The 17,498-nt window shown below is 41.8% G+C and overlaps 1 protein-coding gene across 2 annotated transcripts; it reads left to right on the plus strand.

Moving 5' to 3' along the window:
- The first annotated feature begins 3,303 nt into the window (after positions 1 to 3,303).
- On the plus strand, positions 3,304 to 8,075 carry LOC121578646 (acidic mammalian chitinase). Of its 2 annotated transcripts, none has more exons than XM_041893018.1 (11): positions 3,304 to 3,339; positions 3,837 to 3,869; positions 4,066 to 4,327; positions 4,533 to 4,589; positions 5,440 to 5,605; positions 5,829 to 5,953; positions 6,111 to 6,234; positions 6,562 to 6,744; positions 6,870 to 6,986; positions 7,186 to 7,318; positions 7,552 to 8,075. In XM_041893018.1, the coding sequence occupies exons 2-11, from the start codon at positions 3,845 to 3,847 to the stop codon at positions 7,812 to 7,814; spliced, it is 1,455 nt and encodes a 484-aa protein (XP_041748952.1). In that variant the 5' UTR covers positions 3,304 to 3,339; positions 3,837 to 3,844; the 3' UTR covers positions 7,815 to 8,075. The 2 variants fall into 2 exon arrangements, with proteins under 2 accessions (XP_041748952.1, XP_041748953.1); XM_041893019.1 differs by lacking the exon at positions 3,304 to 3,339 and adding an exon at positions 3,417 to 3,437.
- Positions 8,076 to 17,498: the final 9,423 nt, after the last annotated feature.

Here is a 17,498-nt window from a genome sequence, read left to right on the forward strand (position 1 = left end):
CAAAAATCCAGAAAATCACATTGTATGATTTTAAGTAATTAATTTGCATTTTATTGCATGACATAAGTTTTTGATCACCTACCAACCAGTAAGAATTCCGGCTCTCACATACCTGTTAGTTTTTCTTTAAGAAGCCCTCCTGTTCTCCACTCATTACCTGTATTAACTGCACCTGTTTGAACTCGTTACCTGTATAAAAGTCACCTGTCCACACACTCAATCAAACAGACTCCAACCTCTCCACAATGGCCAAGACCAGAGAGCTGTGTAAGGACATCAGGGATAAAATTGTAGACCTGCACAAGGCTGGGATGGGCTACAGGACAATAGGCAAGCAGCTTGGTGAGAAGGCAACAACTGTTGGCGCAATTATTAGAAAATGGAAGAAGTTCAAGATGACGGTCAATCACCCTCGGTCTGGGGCTCCATGCAATATCTCACCTCGTGGGGCATCAATGATCATGAAGAAGGTCAGGGATCAGCCCAGAACTACACGGCAGGACCTGGTCAATGACCTGAAGAGAGCTGGGACCACAGTCTCAAAGAAAACCATTAGTAACACACTATGCCGTCATGGATTAAAATCCTGCAGCGCACGCAATGTCCCCCTGCTCAAGCCAGCGCATGTCCCGTCTGAAGTTTGCCAATGACCATCTGGATGATCCAGAGGAGGAATGGGAGAAGGTCATGTGGTCTGATGAGACAAAAATAGAGCTTTTTGGTCTAAACTCCACTCGCCGTGTTTGGAGGAAGAAGAAGGATGAGTACAACCCCAAGAACACCATCCCAACCGTGAAGCATGGAGGTGGAAACATCATTCTTTGGGGATGCTTTTCTGCAAAGGGGACAGGATGACTGCACCGTATTGAGGGGGAGGATGGATGGGGGCCATGTATCGCGAGATCTTGGCCAACAACCCTCAGTAAGAGCATTGAAGATGGGGTCGTGGCTGGGTCTTCCAGCATGACAACGACCCGAAACACACAGCCAGGGCAACTAGGAGTGGCTCCGTAGAAGCATCTCAAGGTCCTGGAGTGGCCTAGCCAGTCTCCAGACCTGAACCCAATAGAAAATCTTTGGAGGGAGCTGAAAGTCCGTATTGCCCAGCGACAGCCCCGAAACCTAAATGATCTGGAGAAGGTTTGTATGGAGGAGTGGGCCAAAGTCTCTGCTGCAGTGTGTGCAAACCTGGTCAAGACCTACAGGAAACGTATGATCTCTGTATTTGCAAACAAAGGTTTCTGTACCAAATATTAAGTTCTGCTTTTCTGATGTATCAAATACTTATGTCATGCAATAAAATGCAAATTAATTACTTAAAAATCATACAATGTGATTTTCTGGATTTTTGTTTTAGATTCCGTCTCTCACAGTTGAAGTGTACCTATGATAAAAATTACAGACCTCTACATGCTTTGTAAGTAGGAAAACCTGCAAAATCGGCAGTGTATCAAATACTTGTTCTCCCCACTGTATATAAACATAATTTCCAGTTCACAATAACCCGAAAAACCTTGTATCTCTGTTATGAGAAACCCGGATAAGATGCCTGGTATATGCTGATCTTAGACGGGATACTGTGCCAATGTAACATCTTATCCCGTTTACTGATGTTTTTCATTATCTGTACAGGCTCAGTTTCACATATCATGGGTGTTGTGTGATGATGTTTTCATCTGATTGTCAAACAAATCACTTCAAAAAGTAGGCTACTTTTATTTATAATTCCTTCATAATTTATTTTGATGATACTCATTACTGGACCGGATAGCCTACTGGTTTAGACTACTTTCACCCCTAATTTAGATATATTTCTGATTCCAATCTTCTACATTTGGTATGCCATATTATAATTTCCGACATATGGTAGGTCATTTGTTTGTCAACTATAGTTAGATACATGCAACTTCTCTTCTTTCATAATTTGTTGCACTTGAAGACTAAATAGAGTATTACTCACCAGAATAATGGTTTACGTCAATAGAATGAACTCATTAGTAATCTAGGTAACACTGGTAAAGTTGTCTGTTTCGTTTAGGCACCGGGAAGAAAACGCAATAATTTCTAAACAGTAGAAAGATTGTTCCAGTGCAAAATGTCAAAGTGTCATCAGTTTGTCTGGTTTTAAGGAAATGAATAGCTGAGAAAACCATGAAACACGTTTCTGATAAGACTTCAGTTTGTATTGGGTGCATATTTTATGTGGTTGAAATACTGTCTGCTTGCATAGCAGTGTCAAAGATAACAGTTACACACATATTCACATTTTCTCAAGAGATGCTGAAAGAAAGTAATCATATTTCTCCACTTCTGTTCCCGAGACAAAATTAACATTTGTTGTATCATTTTACTGCAAAAATGCATAATTCTGCAGGAATTAATATTATATTAGGCTACATGTGATAGGTTATAGGACTACAGTCAGTGTCCATATTTCAGTTACCATTCCATTTAACACATATGAACTTAAGAATTAAGAATATTTTGTTTATTCATGGTAACAGGGATGCTCGTGAGAGGGATATCAATGGTGCATGTAAACAGCTTATCCCGAATAAGACCTTAAGCGGGATATGAGCTATAATCCGGAATGATGTACCCGTGTAAACATGGCCAATGACACAGCAACATTTGAAAAAAAGTTCAAGGGTGTGTAGACTTTCTATAGGCACTGTGTCTTATCTGTGTCACGGTTTCGGCCGAGGCTGCTCCTTCTCCTTGTTCGGGCAGGCTTCGGCGGTCGTCGTCTCCCGAGTACTAGCTGCCACCGTTCTATGTTTCGATGTTTGTTTGGTTTGGTCTGTTTTGTTACACCTGTTCCTTGTTAGTGTTAATTATGTGTCCTATAAGTTCTCTTGGGTTTTGTCATGTGTTGTGTGTAATTGTTCGTTGTCAACGTGGGATGCTAGTTCATTTATTCTCTCGGCATTGTTTTGTAGAGAGTTCCGCACAGTGTGCGCTTTTGTACTGTTACCGGTGTGCGTAAAGTTCGCTTGCCTGCCGGGTTGTATTTAGCCGTGTTGGCTTGTTCTTTTGTTGTCTTCACTAAAGACGTTAGTACGAAGCCTCTGTGTGTCCTGCGCTTGATTCCACACCACATCTACGCTCAACCTTGACAATCTGTCTTGTTTTGCCTTTCTCAGCTGAGTACTGTACATTACCTGGCATGCACCTGCCATAAATAAATCTCCACCCAGTCCAGACCCTTCTGTAGTTATCTTATCTGATCGTATTGCAATAATTGTATCAACCCCCCCTCCCCTTTGGTCACATGGATAAACTATATAAAAAGACAGACCAAACTTCATCATTGGTTCTTTCATCGTTGAAATTCCCAAGGTAAGCTTGGAAGGAAACTCACAACTGAGAGCTGACAGTTTCCTCCGTCATATTTGGACCAATGATTCATTGTGTAATTTGATGAATCAACCTTTGATGTTAGTTGCTATTTTGTTTTAGTTGCTAGACACTGTTTTAATGCTATTGCTAAATTAGTTTACTAAAGATTCTAAGTATCTAAATGTACTAATGAGAGTCAGTGAATGAACACATATAATGCTATTATTTCAATAGTATAGAACATTTTGTTTAGGACAGTACCATGCACAGTGCAGTTTGTCAGGTTAATTTATTTAATGGGGAGATCGATATTAGTGGTGGGTACTTTAATGTTGTGCTGTAGTGAGCAGGTAAATGTTTGATGTTTGACACCTTGCATCAGTTCCATGCTGGCATAACCCACTGTAAATACCAACTGTAATCACTAATATCAGATTCAAGATTAATTGATGAAAATCTCTCTCTCTCTCTTTCTCTCTTTGTCTCGTATCAAACAGAAGTTAAGATGTCTAAGCTGACAATCTTAGCAGGTGACTACATACAACTCATCCACAGTTTACATCAGGCACAATCACTGCCCTTTGACATAAATGTTTTTTTGGCTATTTACACAGACATTTGCTTTGCCTTTCAAAACTGCACTATTACATCAGTGCAGATAAAAGTTATCCTAGTGAGTTACTTATGTATTGACCTCTCTCTCTCTCTCTCACTCGCTCTCTCTAGGCTTGTGCCTTGTGTTGTGCCAGTTGGGTGCTTCCAACTCAGTTTCCACCGCAGCTGCAGCCTCTCCCAAGATGGTGTGCTACTTCACCAATTGGTCTCAGTACAGACCAGACAAAGGGAAGTACAAGCCTGAGAACGTGGACCCCCACCTGTGCACTCACCTGATCTACGCTTTCTCCATCATCAACAGCCGCAACGAGCTGGTCACCTACGAGTGGAACGATGACGTCCTCTACAAGTCCTTCAACGCCTTGAAGAACAAGTAAGTGGCTCGCTTCACAACTTATTAGTGTTGGTGTTGAATGAGGAACTTAGTTTCCCAATTGTCCAGGGATATTTCATTGGTGTTGTTATTAATTTCTCTGAACTGGAGCTTGTTTTAAACAGAGGCTTAGATTTTCAAATTTACTTATGTCCAAAGTTGCTGAATAATCTCAAACCCGCCTTTCTTTGCCGTCTCTCTGCAGGAACCCTCATCTTAAGACTCTGCTGGCTGTCGGAGGATGGAACTTCGGTTCTTCCCAGTAAGTACTTTCCTTAGTCATGCCACAGGGCTATGAAACACACCATACATTTGGCTTAAACACCCATACTTAGGTTTAGAGTACATCTTCAACTGTACCTACTGTATCGTAGTGTTTGGCGGAAAGGGCGGCAAACCGAAGGGTTGCTAGTTCGAATCCCCGAGCCAACAAGATTAAATATCTGTCGATGTGCCCTTGGGCAAGGCACCTAACCCTAATTGCGCCAGGTTTTCTGTTAATAATGGCAGATCCTGGCTGTGACCCCACTCCCTGAGGGTGTTTCAAGAAGAGTTGGGACATGCAAAAAACACATTTCCAATTCACACATGCATAGTAATACACATGTGTACATGTGTGAAATAGCTGAATTTACGTTGTCTGGATGTGTGTTAACTATACTAGGGGACCTGAAATCACACATTTATCATGTTTTACAAGCACAGTGAAGATAAGATGCTGTTCAAAGTGCTTTTGACGAAGGACAACACCACAAGTTTGTGTTGTCAAGACAACTTTCATCATGACTACCAGTACTATATGACTACTGATATCTGTACTAATTTACTTTTAGCACACTTTAGCAACCATGGTGTATTATATTAAGGCATTGTGATAAAACCTTGATCCTCTCTCAGGTGTTCCATCATAGTGTTCTAGTAGTAAACTGAGTTAACCCAGAACTAAAATCTCACGTAATTCTGTCAGATGCTCGATTTATGTTTACGTAGTCGGTCCATGAGAGATTAGCTAGTAGTGTATCTGTGGAAGTAGTACAGTAGTAGGTAGTATTTAGAAACCATATGGTGTATTGTAATACAGCCTTATGATAAAACTTTCTTCCTCACCTCAGGTTCTCCATCATGGTGAGCAATGCTGCCAACCGTAAGACATTCATCCAGTCGTCCATCAGCTTCCTGAGGACTCATGGCTTTGACGGGCTGGACCTGGACTGGGAGTACCCTGGATCGCGAGGGAGCCCCCCAGAGGACAAGAAGAGGTTCACTCTGCTCTGCCAGGTGAATGTGGCTCCTCCACTACACTTATTAGTCAATGGAAACAATGTAGATAATGGTTTGGATTTATATAGTGCTATTCCAAGCATTCAAAAGGCATTACAAAATACTGGGGGCAAACTACTAATATATTTTCCCAAGCTCGTATGGTTTCCCATAATACATCTTTACTGTGTATCTCCAACCCTTTCTGACCCATGATGCTTTGTGTGTGTACGTTTTACAGGAGCTTGTGGCTGCCTACGCAGCTGAGGCCAAGTCCACCGGCTATGCCCAGCTCATGCTAACCGCTGCCGTGTCCGCTGGAAAGGGAACCATCGACTCTGGATATGAGATTGCCGAGATCGCCAAGTGAGTCTAGCGGCCATTTTGAATATGAATGTTTCCTGCAGAGAGGTCCATCAGTTTAAATAGTAAGCTCTTTAGCTTTAGAAACAGCTTCCAGGTGCGATTTCTGTTCTCAATAGTTATAGTTTGTGTGTCAACTTGTGTGTGTGTGTGTCTCCAGGTCTCTAGACTTCATCAACGTGATGACCTACGACTTCCACGGAACTTGGGAGCGATTCACTGGACACAACAGCCCACTCTACCAAGGAGCTCATGACAAGGGAGACCTTATCTTCTTCAACACTGTAAGGAAAGATTCCACACAGACTGACAGAATGTTTATCAGTGTGTATAATGATACTTTTGGAGTGACTAAACCTGTAGAAGGAAGAAAGTAGTACGTTTAAAACCCTTCTCATTCCAACCATCTTCATAAAGACGTGGGTACGCAGACTTACGAGCCACTGCTGCCCCTCATGATGATTTCGGTTTTTTTTGTGTTCCCCACCCCCATCAAAGTTGCTCATCCCTGTTCTACCACAATAAATGCCCTAGCACTGCTGAAGTGCTATATTTCACACCTCTCTCCCCATCCCCCACTCCATCCCTCCACCCCTTTCTTTCTCTCTCAGGACTACGCCATGAAGTACTGGAGAGACAATGGCACCCCAGTGGAGAAGCTGAACATGGGCTTCGCCTCCTATGGTCGTACCTTCCGCCTGACATCATCTGACAGCAGTGTTGGAGCACCAGCTAGTGGCCCCGCCTCCGCCGGGCCCTACACCCGCGAGGCTGGCTTCTGGGCCTACTATGAGGTGAGAGCTGGGGGCCAAAATATTGAAACACTCAGGATCAAAATGTTAAGCAAAGTTAGATATTTGTTTTTCATTGTTATTCCAAGAATGCTGTATAAAATCTCCCGTTTCATGTGTTTGTTCAGATCTGCACATTTGTGAAGGGCACAACAGTTGAGATGATTGCAGACCAGATGGTTCCTTACGCCTACAAGGGCAATGAGTGGGTTGGCTTTGACAACAGGCAGAGCTACGAGACCAAGGTCATTTTCAACTCAACATTTACCATGATACTAATTTAGATAAGAAGACATTCTTGCCCAGTCATTAAAGTAGTCAACAAAGTATATGGGACGATACTTAAGGTTTGTGAAAACTTGGGTGACATAGCCTCTAAACATATACCCTTTCTCTCTCTGTCTTTGTCTCGCTACCTTTCTCTGTTCTCATTCGATCGAACAGGTCCGCTACATGAAGGAAAACAAGTTTGGCGGTGCCTTCGTCTGGGCCCTGGATCTTGATGACTTCGCCAACCAGTTCTGCAACGAGGGTAACCACCCTCTGCTGGGACATCTGCGCAACCTTCTTGACATCGGTAAGTCTGATGTTTCAGTGAAGGAAGAAAGAAACTTGATATTCCAAAACTAAACTAAAATGTAATCTGAAGTGAACCAACTACTGGACCAGATTATCCCACTGTGTGAAGGGTGCCACTATGATAAATGCAGTCAGATTAAATAATGTCCAGATTTTTCATCACTGTTTCATCACCTCAGCTCTGTCTCTCATGGTAAAGTCCTCTCTCCTTTTCTATTTCCTCCCATCCAGAGCTGCCCCCTCTGCCCCCAACCACCACCCCCAAACCTGGCTCAGTCACCACCACACACCCCACCACTACACACCCCACCACCACACGCCCCACCACCCACGCCCCTGGGACCGGCTTCTGCAACGGCAAGCCTGATGGCATCTACGCCAACCCAGAGGACAACAACTCCTTCTACATGTGCGCTGGTGGCATCACTAGCCTCAGGAAATGTGGCAGCGGCACCATCTTCGACGAAAGCTGCATGTGCTGTGTGTGGCCTTGAGCGTGTTGTGAAGGAGTGAGGGTGTGAATTTATGATTTATGATTTTAATTTGGATCCCCATTAGCTGTTGAAGAAAAAGCAGCTATTCTTCCTGGGGTCCATTAGCATCATTAATGCTAACGCTTCAAGTGTTACTGTGGTGCTAAAAAAGGTTTTGGGTAAGAATGATTTCTGTGGACAATGATTGAGATTCATTTAGTTGAGATTTGCATTTTAGTTTAGAATAGAAGCATTTAAATAAAAAATATTTTTCCTGCTTTATCTTGTTGTATTTTTCCTATGCTTTACATGGTTTTTAAGACTTTTCATTCTTACCCTGAAATATATATTACCTTGAGGCTAAGTTTTTTAACATTACACCTTCGTGTAGCGATACTTCTACAAACCCAAAGCCATTTAACTATATTCTCTCTATTCTATTTGAATATCTGTATCTTTTCCCCTTTATTTACTGACTCCTCATCAAATGGCAGGTGAAAATACTCCGGTGATACAATACGGTATTATTATTACTGGGGTTTAGTAATACAAAAAAACATAGAAATCACAATACAGGAGCCTATATTGCTACTGGCACATGACAATGTAAAAGGGGAGTGAAAAAGTGTGGAAAACACCTTTAAGTTAAATAAAAGGGTGTTGAAATACACATCCACTATCTTTGGGGATGTGGCTGTGAATTAGATACAGTACAATACAAATGTTGAAATTCCTCATATAACCAAAACATTCAAGAAAAACATCCCACAGAGATTATTTTTTTTAACCACTCCAGTCTCTGAAACGCACATACAGTGGGGAAAAAAAGTATTTAGTCAGCCACCAATTGTGCAAGTTCTACCACTTAAAAAGATGAAGAGAGGCCTGTAATTTTCATCATAGGTACACGTGAACTATGACAGACAAATTGAGGAAAAAAAATCCAGAAGATCACATTGTAGGATTTTTAATGAATTTATTTGCAAATTATGGTGGAAAATAAGTATTTGGTCACCTACAAACAAGCAAGATTTCTGGCTCTCACAGACCTGTAACTTCTTCTTTAAGAGGCTCCTCTGTCCTCCACTCGTTACCTGTATTAATGGCACCTGTTTGAACTTATTATCAGTATAAAAGATACCTGTCCACAACCTCAAACAGTCACACTCCAAACTGAATCTGCAATAGGTAAGCAGCTTGGTTTGAAGAAATCAACTGTGGGAGCAATTCTTAGGAAATGGAAGACATACAAGACCACTGATAATCTCCCTCGATCTGGGGCTCCACGCAAGATCTCACCCCGTGGGGTCAAAATGATCACAAGAACTGTGAGCAAAAATCCCAGAACCACACGGGGGGACCTAGTGAATGACCTGCAGAGAGCTGGGACCAAAGTAACAAAGCCTACCATCAGTAACACACTACGCCGCCAGGGACTCAAATCCTGCAGTGCGAGACGTGTCCCCCTGCTTAAGCCAGTACATGTCCAGGCCCGTCTGAAGTTTGCTAGAGTGCATTTGGATGATCCAGAAGAGGATTGGGAGAATGTCATATGGTCAGATGAAACCAAAATATAACTTTTTGGTAAAAACTCAACTCGTCGTGTTTGGAGGACAAAGAATGCTGAGTTGCATCCAAAGAACACCATACCTACTGTGAAGCATGGGGGGTGGAACCATCATGCTTTGGGGCTGTTTTTCTGCAAAGGGACCAGGACGACTGATCCGTGTAAAGGAAAGAATGAATGGGGCCATGTATCGTGAGATTTTGAGTGAAAACCTTCTTCCATCAGCAAGGGCATTGAAGATGAAACGTGGCTGGGTCTTTCAGCATGACAATGATCCCAAACACACCGCCCGGGCAACGAAGGAGTGGCTTCGTAAGAAGCATTTCAAGGTCCTGGAGTGGCCTAGCCAGTCTCCAGATCTCAACCTCCATAGAAAATCTTTGGAGGCAGTTGAAAGTCCGTGTTGCCCAGCGACAGCCCCAAAACATCACTGCTCTAGAGGAGATCTGCATGGAGGAATGGGCCAAAATACCAGCAACAGTGTGTGAAAACCTTGTGAAGACTTACAGAAAACATTTGACCTGTGTCATTGCCAACAAAGGGTATATAACAAAGTATTGATACACTTTTGTTATTGACCAAATACTTATTTTCCAACATAATTTGCAAATAAATGTAGTAAAAATCCTACAATGTGATTTTCTGGAAAAAAAAATCTCATTTTGTCTGTCATAGTTGACGTGTACCTATGATGAAAATTACAGGCTCTCATCTTTTTAAGTGGGAGAACTTGCACAATTGGTGGCTGACTAAATACTTTTTTTCCCCACTGTACACACAGCAGTATAAAATAATAGCCAATCAGCGTTGAGCTAAATTGAGTGAGCTCAACTGTGAATGGTCCTTTCGCACCAAAAAATAGTGTCAAGGGAAGCCAGTTTGGATTTGGCTTCACTCCAATCACATGACATCGAGAACAAAACGTCATTGACAGAATAAAACTTGAATTGTTGCGTCTCGTTGTGTAGTTGTCCTCCGGTTGCTAGCTAGCTAGCTAAAATTGGCCCTTTACTAAATTAGCCATGGATGGAGATAGGGATTTGGACTTTCACTCAATTCTCCATACTGGCCAATGATTTTAAAGGTGATTCTGATCCAACCAAAAATTCATACATTGTGCCCCTGGCCTGAGAGGATGGAAGTTCAACATGTAGCTAGATGTAGTAGGCTAATGTTAACTAGCTGGCCTGCCGCATTGTTGCCCATGAAAGGAAGTTAGGCTAGCGAGCAAGCATTTTATCCAGGTAGCCTAGGACAACAAAATATAAAAGTGTGTACTGTATGACAGAGTCATAGACTGTTTCATCAACATGAAAGAGAGGAGGATAGCATTCGCGTTTCTCTAGAAGTAGGGTGAGTCAACATGTTCTTTTCGACTTAAACACACACACACACACACACACAGAAATCAGAAACATGGACAGCCACATCATATTTAGCTCACATTGATTAGACTAAATCGTTTTTGGTATATTTTAGTTGTCACTGTATTAGACTAAGCATAGGTGATTTGATGATGAAAAAATGAAATAAAATGTATGCACTTACTAACTGTAAGTCGCTCTGGATAAGAGCGTCTGCTAAAATGACCAAAAAAAATGATGTTGAAGTTGAAATGGTGCTAGAATAGTGGAGGCAGCTCCTGTCTTCTTTGCGGCTTGTGGTATCTCTCTGTGGTTCTAAATAAAGAGCTGTTTAGTAGTCCGAACATTTTGGAAACATTAACTTGCTGTTTTGTACGTGCAATATGCTTTGTGGACTTCACCAGACAGAGGTTGCTCTCCGGTTTTGTGATGAAACAAAGGTGTGATTGAATTTATTCTACCACTGTGTCTTCTTATTGTCTCGGCCTTAGGCCTATATATCACGGTCGCAAGGCACATGAACTAAATGGGTTATAGAGCAAACAACGCATTTATCACACATACAGTATCTTCTGCTTTGATAGTATAGATGGGTTAGCTGAGATCATCACATAAATGATGTGCACGCCTCAAAGGAGCAGTAGGCCGTGTGTTGTTGTGATTCTGGATGGCCAGATAGCTAGCAACAATGACAAGAAACTGCCATGTGGGGAATCGTAAGTAGCTTGTTTCAGCTAGTTTTACCTGGTTTTTGATACCATGTCTTGTTTTGAGGTGTTTTGAGTGATGCTAATATGGCAAAAAAATTGCTAGCTAGTTAACCAAAAACTGTAATGATGTATTTGAAAGAAAAAAAGTGCTCATTGTACAACTTCATTTATGTTTTTAATAAACATTGAAGAGGAAAAATAGTTTACATCTGGTCAACAATCGAATCAAACCCAATCTATTTTGCCCCATAGTTGCGCACGCTTCGGTTTTGTTTCTAAACAACCAACCCGTCTATATATACGGTATATTATGAATAATATAAAGTATATAAAAGACAATTACTTTTTTCAAATCCAATGTATTTTCCACGTTGATTCCATGTCACAATACGTTGAAGTTGAGACAACGTTGATTCAAGCCCAGTGAGACATCATATAATGCTCTATATGAATGCTCCAGTTTAGTATACATCCACATCACCTGAATGCTCTGGGTTAGTGTGCACACTCATGGCTGTCTTATTGCATGTACACTACATGACCAAAAGTATGTGGACACCTGCTCGTTGAACATCTCATTCCAAAATTATGGGCATAAATATGGAGTTGGTTCCCCCTTTGCTGCTATAACAGCCTCCACTCTTCTGCGAAGTCTTTCCACTAGATGTTGGATCATTGCTCCGGGGACTTGCTTCCATTCAGCCACAAGAGCATTAGTGAGGTCGGCCACTGATGTTGTGCGATTAGGCCTGGCTCCCAGTCGGCGTTCCAATTCATCCTAAAGGTGTTCGAGGGGGTTGAGGTCGGGCTCTGTGCAGGCCAGTCAAGTTCTTACACACCGATCTCAACAAACATTTCTGTATGAACCTCGCTTTGTGCACGTGGGCATTGTCATGCTGAAACAGGAAAGGGCCTTCCCCAAACTGTTGCCTCAAAGTTGGAAGCACAGACTCGTCTAGAATGTCATTGTATGCTGTAGCGTTAAGATTTATCTTAACTGAAACTAAGGGGCCTAGTTGTCCGTCGGACTGCCAGATGGTGAAGCGTGATTCATCACTCCAGAGAATGCGTTTCCACTGCTCCAGACTCCAATTTCGGCGAGCTTTACACCACTCCAGCCGACGCTTGGCATTGCACGTGGTGATCTTAGGCTTGTGTGCGGCTGCTCGGCCATGGAAACCCATTTAATGAAGCTCCCGACTAACAGTTATTCTGCTGACGTTGTTTCCAGAAGCAATTGGAACTCGGAAGGGAGTGTTGCAACTGAGGACAGATTATTTTTACGCGCTACGCGCTTCAGCACTCGGCGGTCCCTTTCTGTGAGCTTGTGTGGCCTACCACTTTGTGGCTGTAATAATGTTATGTCATAGTATCGTGGGGGACAGGTTAGAGTTACTAGATAAGTGGTTAGGAGACAGAAAGTCTACATTCCATTATGTCAAAGGAGATTACTGATGTTTAGGATAGCATGAGTGATGGGCAGGATAGTGACTTGGGGTAAGAGTGATGAACATCAAAGTCAGGGAGTGCCCATGGAGACTTGCCAGATGTATGCCAGGGAGAGGGTAATAGAGGGTATATAAGGTAGAGTGTTTCCTTTGTTCAAGTTAGTTCGTAACACCAAGGGGCAAAGCTCTGGTCATTGTTGTAACGAACCCGGTACCGATCATTAAACATTTGCATTAACTGTTTACAAAATGTCTAAGTATATCCTTGCATTCTTGATTCTTTGATACCCGAGAAACTCATCATAACAGCGGCTGAGCTGTTGTTGCTCCTAGATGTTTCCACTTCACAATAACAGCACTTACAGTTGACCAGGGCAGCTCACCATGGCAGCTCTAGCAGGCCAGAAATTTGGCAAACTGACTTGTTGGAAAGTTGGCATCTCATGACGGTGCCACTTTGAAAGTCACTGAGGTCTTCAGTAAGGCCATTCTACTGCCAATGTTTGTCTATGGAGATTGCATGACTGTGTGCTCGATTTTATACACCTGTCAACAACGGGTGTGGCTGAAATAGCCTAATCCACTAATTTGAAGGGGTGTCCACATGCTTTTGTATATATAGTGTGTCACTTTACTTGGACTAAGAAAATACACTTAATGACACTGTCAAGAAGCATTATGACCATCATAATCATATAAGCCAGATAGGCCTATCACGTACATGCCCATGTATCAGTCATCAGTCAAAAACAGGGTGCCTTGTCCTGCTCCTGAAATCTGCTCCTGCATTCATCCCAGTCATCAGCAACAGAGCATTGGGGTAGGTGCATGTCTGACATCAATGTGTGTGAAATTACAATGATAATTTAATATGGTCAATAAATAAAAATCTATAACATAAACATACTGTTGACACATAGGCTATGATGTAATGGAATGTTTTGCCTTGTGTGGTAGGTTTTGTGGGTTTTGACACTCTTATTTAGGTGTCATAACCAGCCATAAAATAACTACCGTGGTAAGTTTTGTGGGTTTTACACTCTTATGTAGCTGTCATAACCAGACATAAAACAACGCATTATATGTCACAACAGGTCTAAATATATGTGTCATGACAGTGTTATGACCATATTAAAACAAGTTACGAGAAGTTATGTCAGCTGTTATGACATATTATGACATGGTTATGACTGTGTCATTGTATTTTTTGTATTTTTACATAAAATACATACAGTGTCATAACGTGTTATGACGTTGGGTGTCAAGTAAAGTGTTACCAAAATGGTACTATGGTGATTTACCTCTCAGCTACAGAAGAGGCAACCCTCTCTTTGGCCCTATACAGTGCAGGGTGAGACAGCTTTTTAGACAAGAATAGAACAGGAAATGATTGGTAGGGATTACAAGTAGTTCAACGACCATCAAGCCCGACGTCAATGAACGTTTTATTAAGTACTAGCTCAAATTCAGTGAAATCTCTTTGGTTTTAAAAACACATCACCAAAAAAAAGTGCTGCATGAATCTCCTCAATCACATCTGGATTTATCACTTTGACTTACAGTATGTCATACATTTTTGCTAACCCTAAGGGCTGCACAGCCCTGATCATGACCTTCTGCCTTAGTTGGGGTTGTCACACGTAAATCACTTGCTGCATCCCAAATGGCTCCCTATTCCCTATATAGTGCACTACTTTTGACTATGGCCCAAAGTAGTGCACTACTGTATATAGGGAATAGGGTGCCATTTGGTACGAAGCCACATGCAGTTTTCTCATGGCTGCTTGATTGGGTCCCACGATTGTCTGTGTGACAGGTGTCTGAAGACTGAAAAATATTAAAAATAAGCTACTGGCTGTGTTTCTACTGACTGCGTTTCTACTGACTGTGTTTCTACTGACTGTGTTTCTACTGACTGCGTTTCTAAGGACTGTGTTTCTACTGTCTGTGTTTCTACTGACTTGTCCTACTGACTGTTTTTCTATTGACTGTGTTTCTACTGACTGTGTTTCTACCGTCTTGTCCTACTGACTGTGTTTCTACTGACTTGTCCTACTGACTGTGTTTCTACTGACTGTGTTTCTAAAGACTGTGTTTCTACTGTCTATGTTTCTAAGGACTGTGTTTCTACTGACTGTGTTTCTACTGACTGTTTCTAAAGACTGTGTTTAGTACTGATTGTGTTTCTAAAGACTGTGTTTCTACTGTCTATGTTTCTAAAGACTGTGTTTCTACTGACTGTGTTTCTACTGACTGTGTTTCTTTTGACTGTGTTTCTGCTGACTGTGTTTCTACTGACTGTGTTTCTACTGACTGTGTTTCTAAGGACTGTGTTTCTGAAGACTGTGTTTCTACTGTCTATGTTTCTAAGGACTGTGTTTCTACTGACTGTGTTTCAACTGACTGTGTTTCTGCTGACTGTGTTTCTGCTGACTGTGTTTCTACCGTGTTTCTACTGACTGTGTTTCTACTGACTGTGTTTCTGCTGTCTGTGTTTCTGCTGTCTGTGTTTCTGCTGACTGTGTTTCTACTGTCTGTGTTTCTACTGTCTGTGTTTCTACTGACTGTGTTTCCACTGTCTGTGTTTCTACTGAAGGGTCTTGTTCTACTGACTGTGTTGTAAGCCAGAGAGAGACGTCAAAACCAGTTGAGGAAGATTACAGTGTGTATGTGTGTGTGTGATATTGTAATTGCTCAACAATAAGTACATGTCACACACACACACAAAAGTGGCTGCAGAAAAAGTGACAAACATTTTCAACACCAATCCCTGGGATTTGGGAATTGACAATACTTTCCTGACATTCTTAAGCCAAAACTCCCTGGATAATTTGAACAAGCAGTCCCATGAGCAGAAACTGGAATAATGCAGCTACACACCAGCTTGGACTAAGGACCTTAGTGAGCAAACTAGGAGGACTCACCACTGTACCAAAGGTAGCAGGCTTCGGGGCTTGAGCAATATCTATAGTGATAGATATAGTCATGGTTGCCTTCAAGACCCTGACCCCCCTATTAAGCAACGCAGGCATTATGCGCAATGTGTTTGCAGATGAGGCGTCTACTGTGCGCGATGTCATCAAGGAAGGCCTGAAGAGACAGACGATGAACATGCATGATGTGGCAAAGATTAAGAGTGACATCAAGCACGGGGAACGCAAACTTAGTTTGCGCTGACGCAACTGAAGAACTCCATGCTGGTAGATGGCCACATGAACACTCCTTCTCTCAAGAGCTGGATCAACGGAGCGGCCTTCCATGTCCAGATGCCTATTCACCTGGCTCGACTGGAGGATGTGATGGCTACACAGCGCAAGCAGCTATCTCAACCTACCAGAACCACCTGGAAGAGATTCTCATTAAGTAAATTTTTCTAATGGATGTCAATTCGTTTGGATCTTTTGTTTCACTGTGCTCATCATTGTCTGTCCTGTGCAACTATTTAATACATCAATGCAACAATGTTATCATCACTGGCCAGTGATAAACTCTCACTCCGCAACTTTCCCCAACAGTTCATTTTGGCCTAGGCTTATTTTACAATCAGCAATTAGGAAGAGCAAGCCTTCTTCTCTCCATGAAAAGGCTATTAGGCCTAGTATAAAAAATAAATCTCCTATAGATTTTGTAGCCTTTCCTGGGATTTCAGGAGAAGAGGAATAGCGGCGAGTCTTGCGTCCGAAGTAGTCTATTGCGCACAGGAATAGCTGGATGAGGCTAGAGTTGTGTAGCCGAATAAGCTAAATATTAGCTAGATATTAGGCCACTCATTAGCTAAATATTAGGGCTATAAATATTTACCTGTCAAGTGTAAGAAAAACTGTTTGATTATGAAATGGTAGATCTGTGCATTCCTCCAGGCTGCACTCTGTAGCAGTCGGTCAAGCAAAGCTCCACTATTGATTAGAAAATAACATTATTCTACATAGACTACAACAACACAGTGCAATGAGGAAAGTATTATTGTTATTAAGTGAGTACACAATTATTGTTTTGGGTTGTAAACTGCAGTGATGTAGGCCAACTAGAAATTTGGTAGGCTATATTTTATTGTATTTTATTATGATCCCCATTAGCTGTGGCAATTGCAGCAGCTACTCTTCCTGGGGTCCACACAAAACATGAAACATGACATAATACAGAACATTAATAGACAAGAACAGCTCAAAGACAGAACTGCATACATTTAAAGCGTCACACATAGCTGGTGGGTAAGTGTGTGTGTGTGTCAGTGCTGTGTGTAAGTTGACTCTGCAAACAATTAGGAATTTAACACACTAATGCTTCTTGTATTAAAACAAAAAGTTACTTTTAGCCAAGAGAGACTGGCATGTATAGTATTGATATTAGAGTGAAGAGCAAGACAATAGCCACTTACTTCCTGTTTTGAATCCTTCATGCCGAAATAACTGCATAAAAATCTAATCATATTGTATTTGTCACATGAGCCGAATACAACAGGTGTTGACTTTACCGTGAAATGCCATTCCCAACGATGCAAATAAAAATAGTAACACAAGAGGAATAAAATAAAATACACAAGAATGGAGCTATATGCAGGGATTACCATACAGCCTAGGCCTGATTATGCAACCATTTGCATTAGTTATGGGTCT

This window comes from Coregonus clupeaformis, chromosome 12, assembly GCF_020615455.1.
Source record: "Coregonus clupeaformis isolate EN_2021a chromosome 12, ASM2061545v1, whole genome shotgun sequence".
Taxonomy (NCBI): domain Eukaryota; kingdom Metazoa; phylum Chordata; class Actinopteri; order Salmoniformes; family Salmonidae; genus Coregonus; species Coregonus clupeaformis.

Excerpts from the sequence above, each read along its gene's own strand:
- LOC121578646 (XM_041893018.1), top strand. The coding sequence starts at position 3,845 with ATGTCTAAGCTGACAATCTTAGCAG. Across the intron at positions 4,328-4,532 it reads TTCAACGCCTTGAAGAACAA|GAACCCTCATCTTAAGACTC; the intron begins GTAAGTGGCTCG and ends GTCTCTCTGCAG. Across the intron at positions 6,745-6,869 it reads GCTTCTGGGCCTACTATGAG|ATCTGCACATTTGTGAAGGG; the intron begins GTGAGAGCTGGG and ends GTGTTTGTTCAG.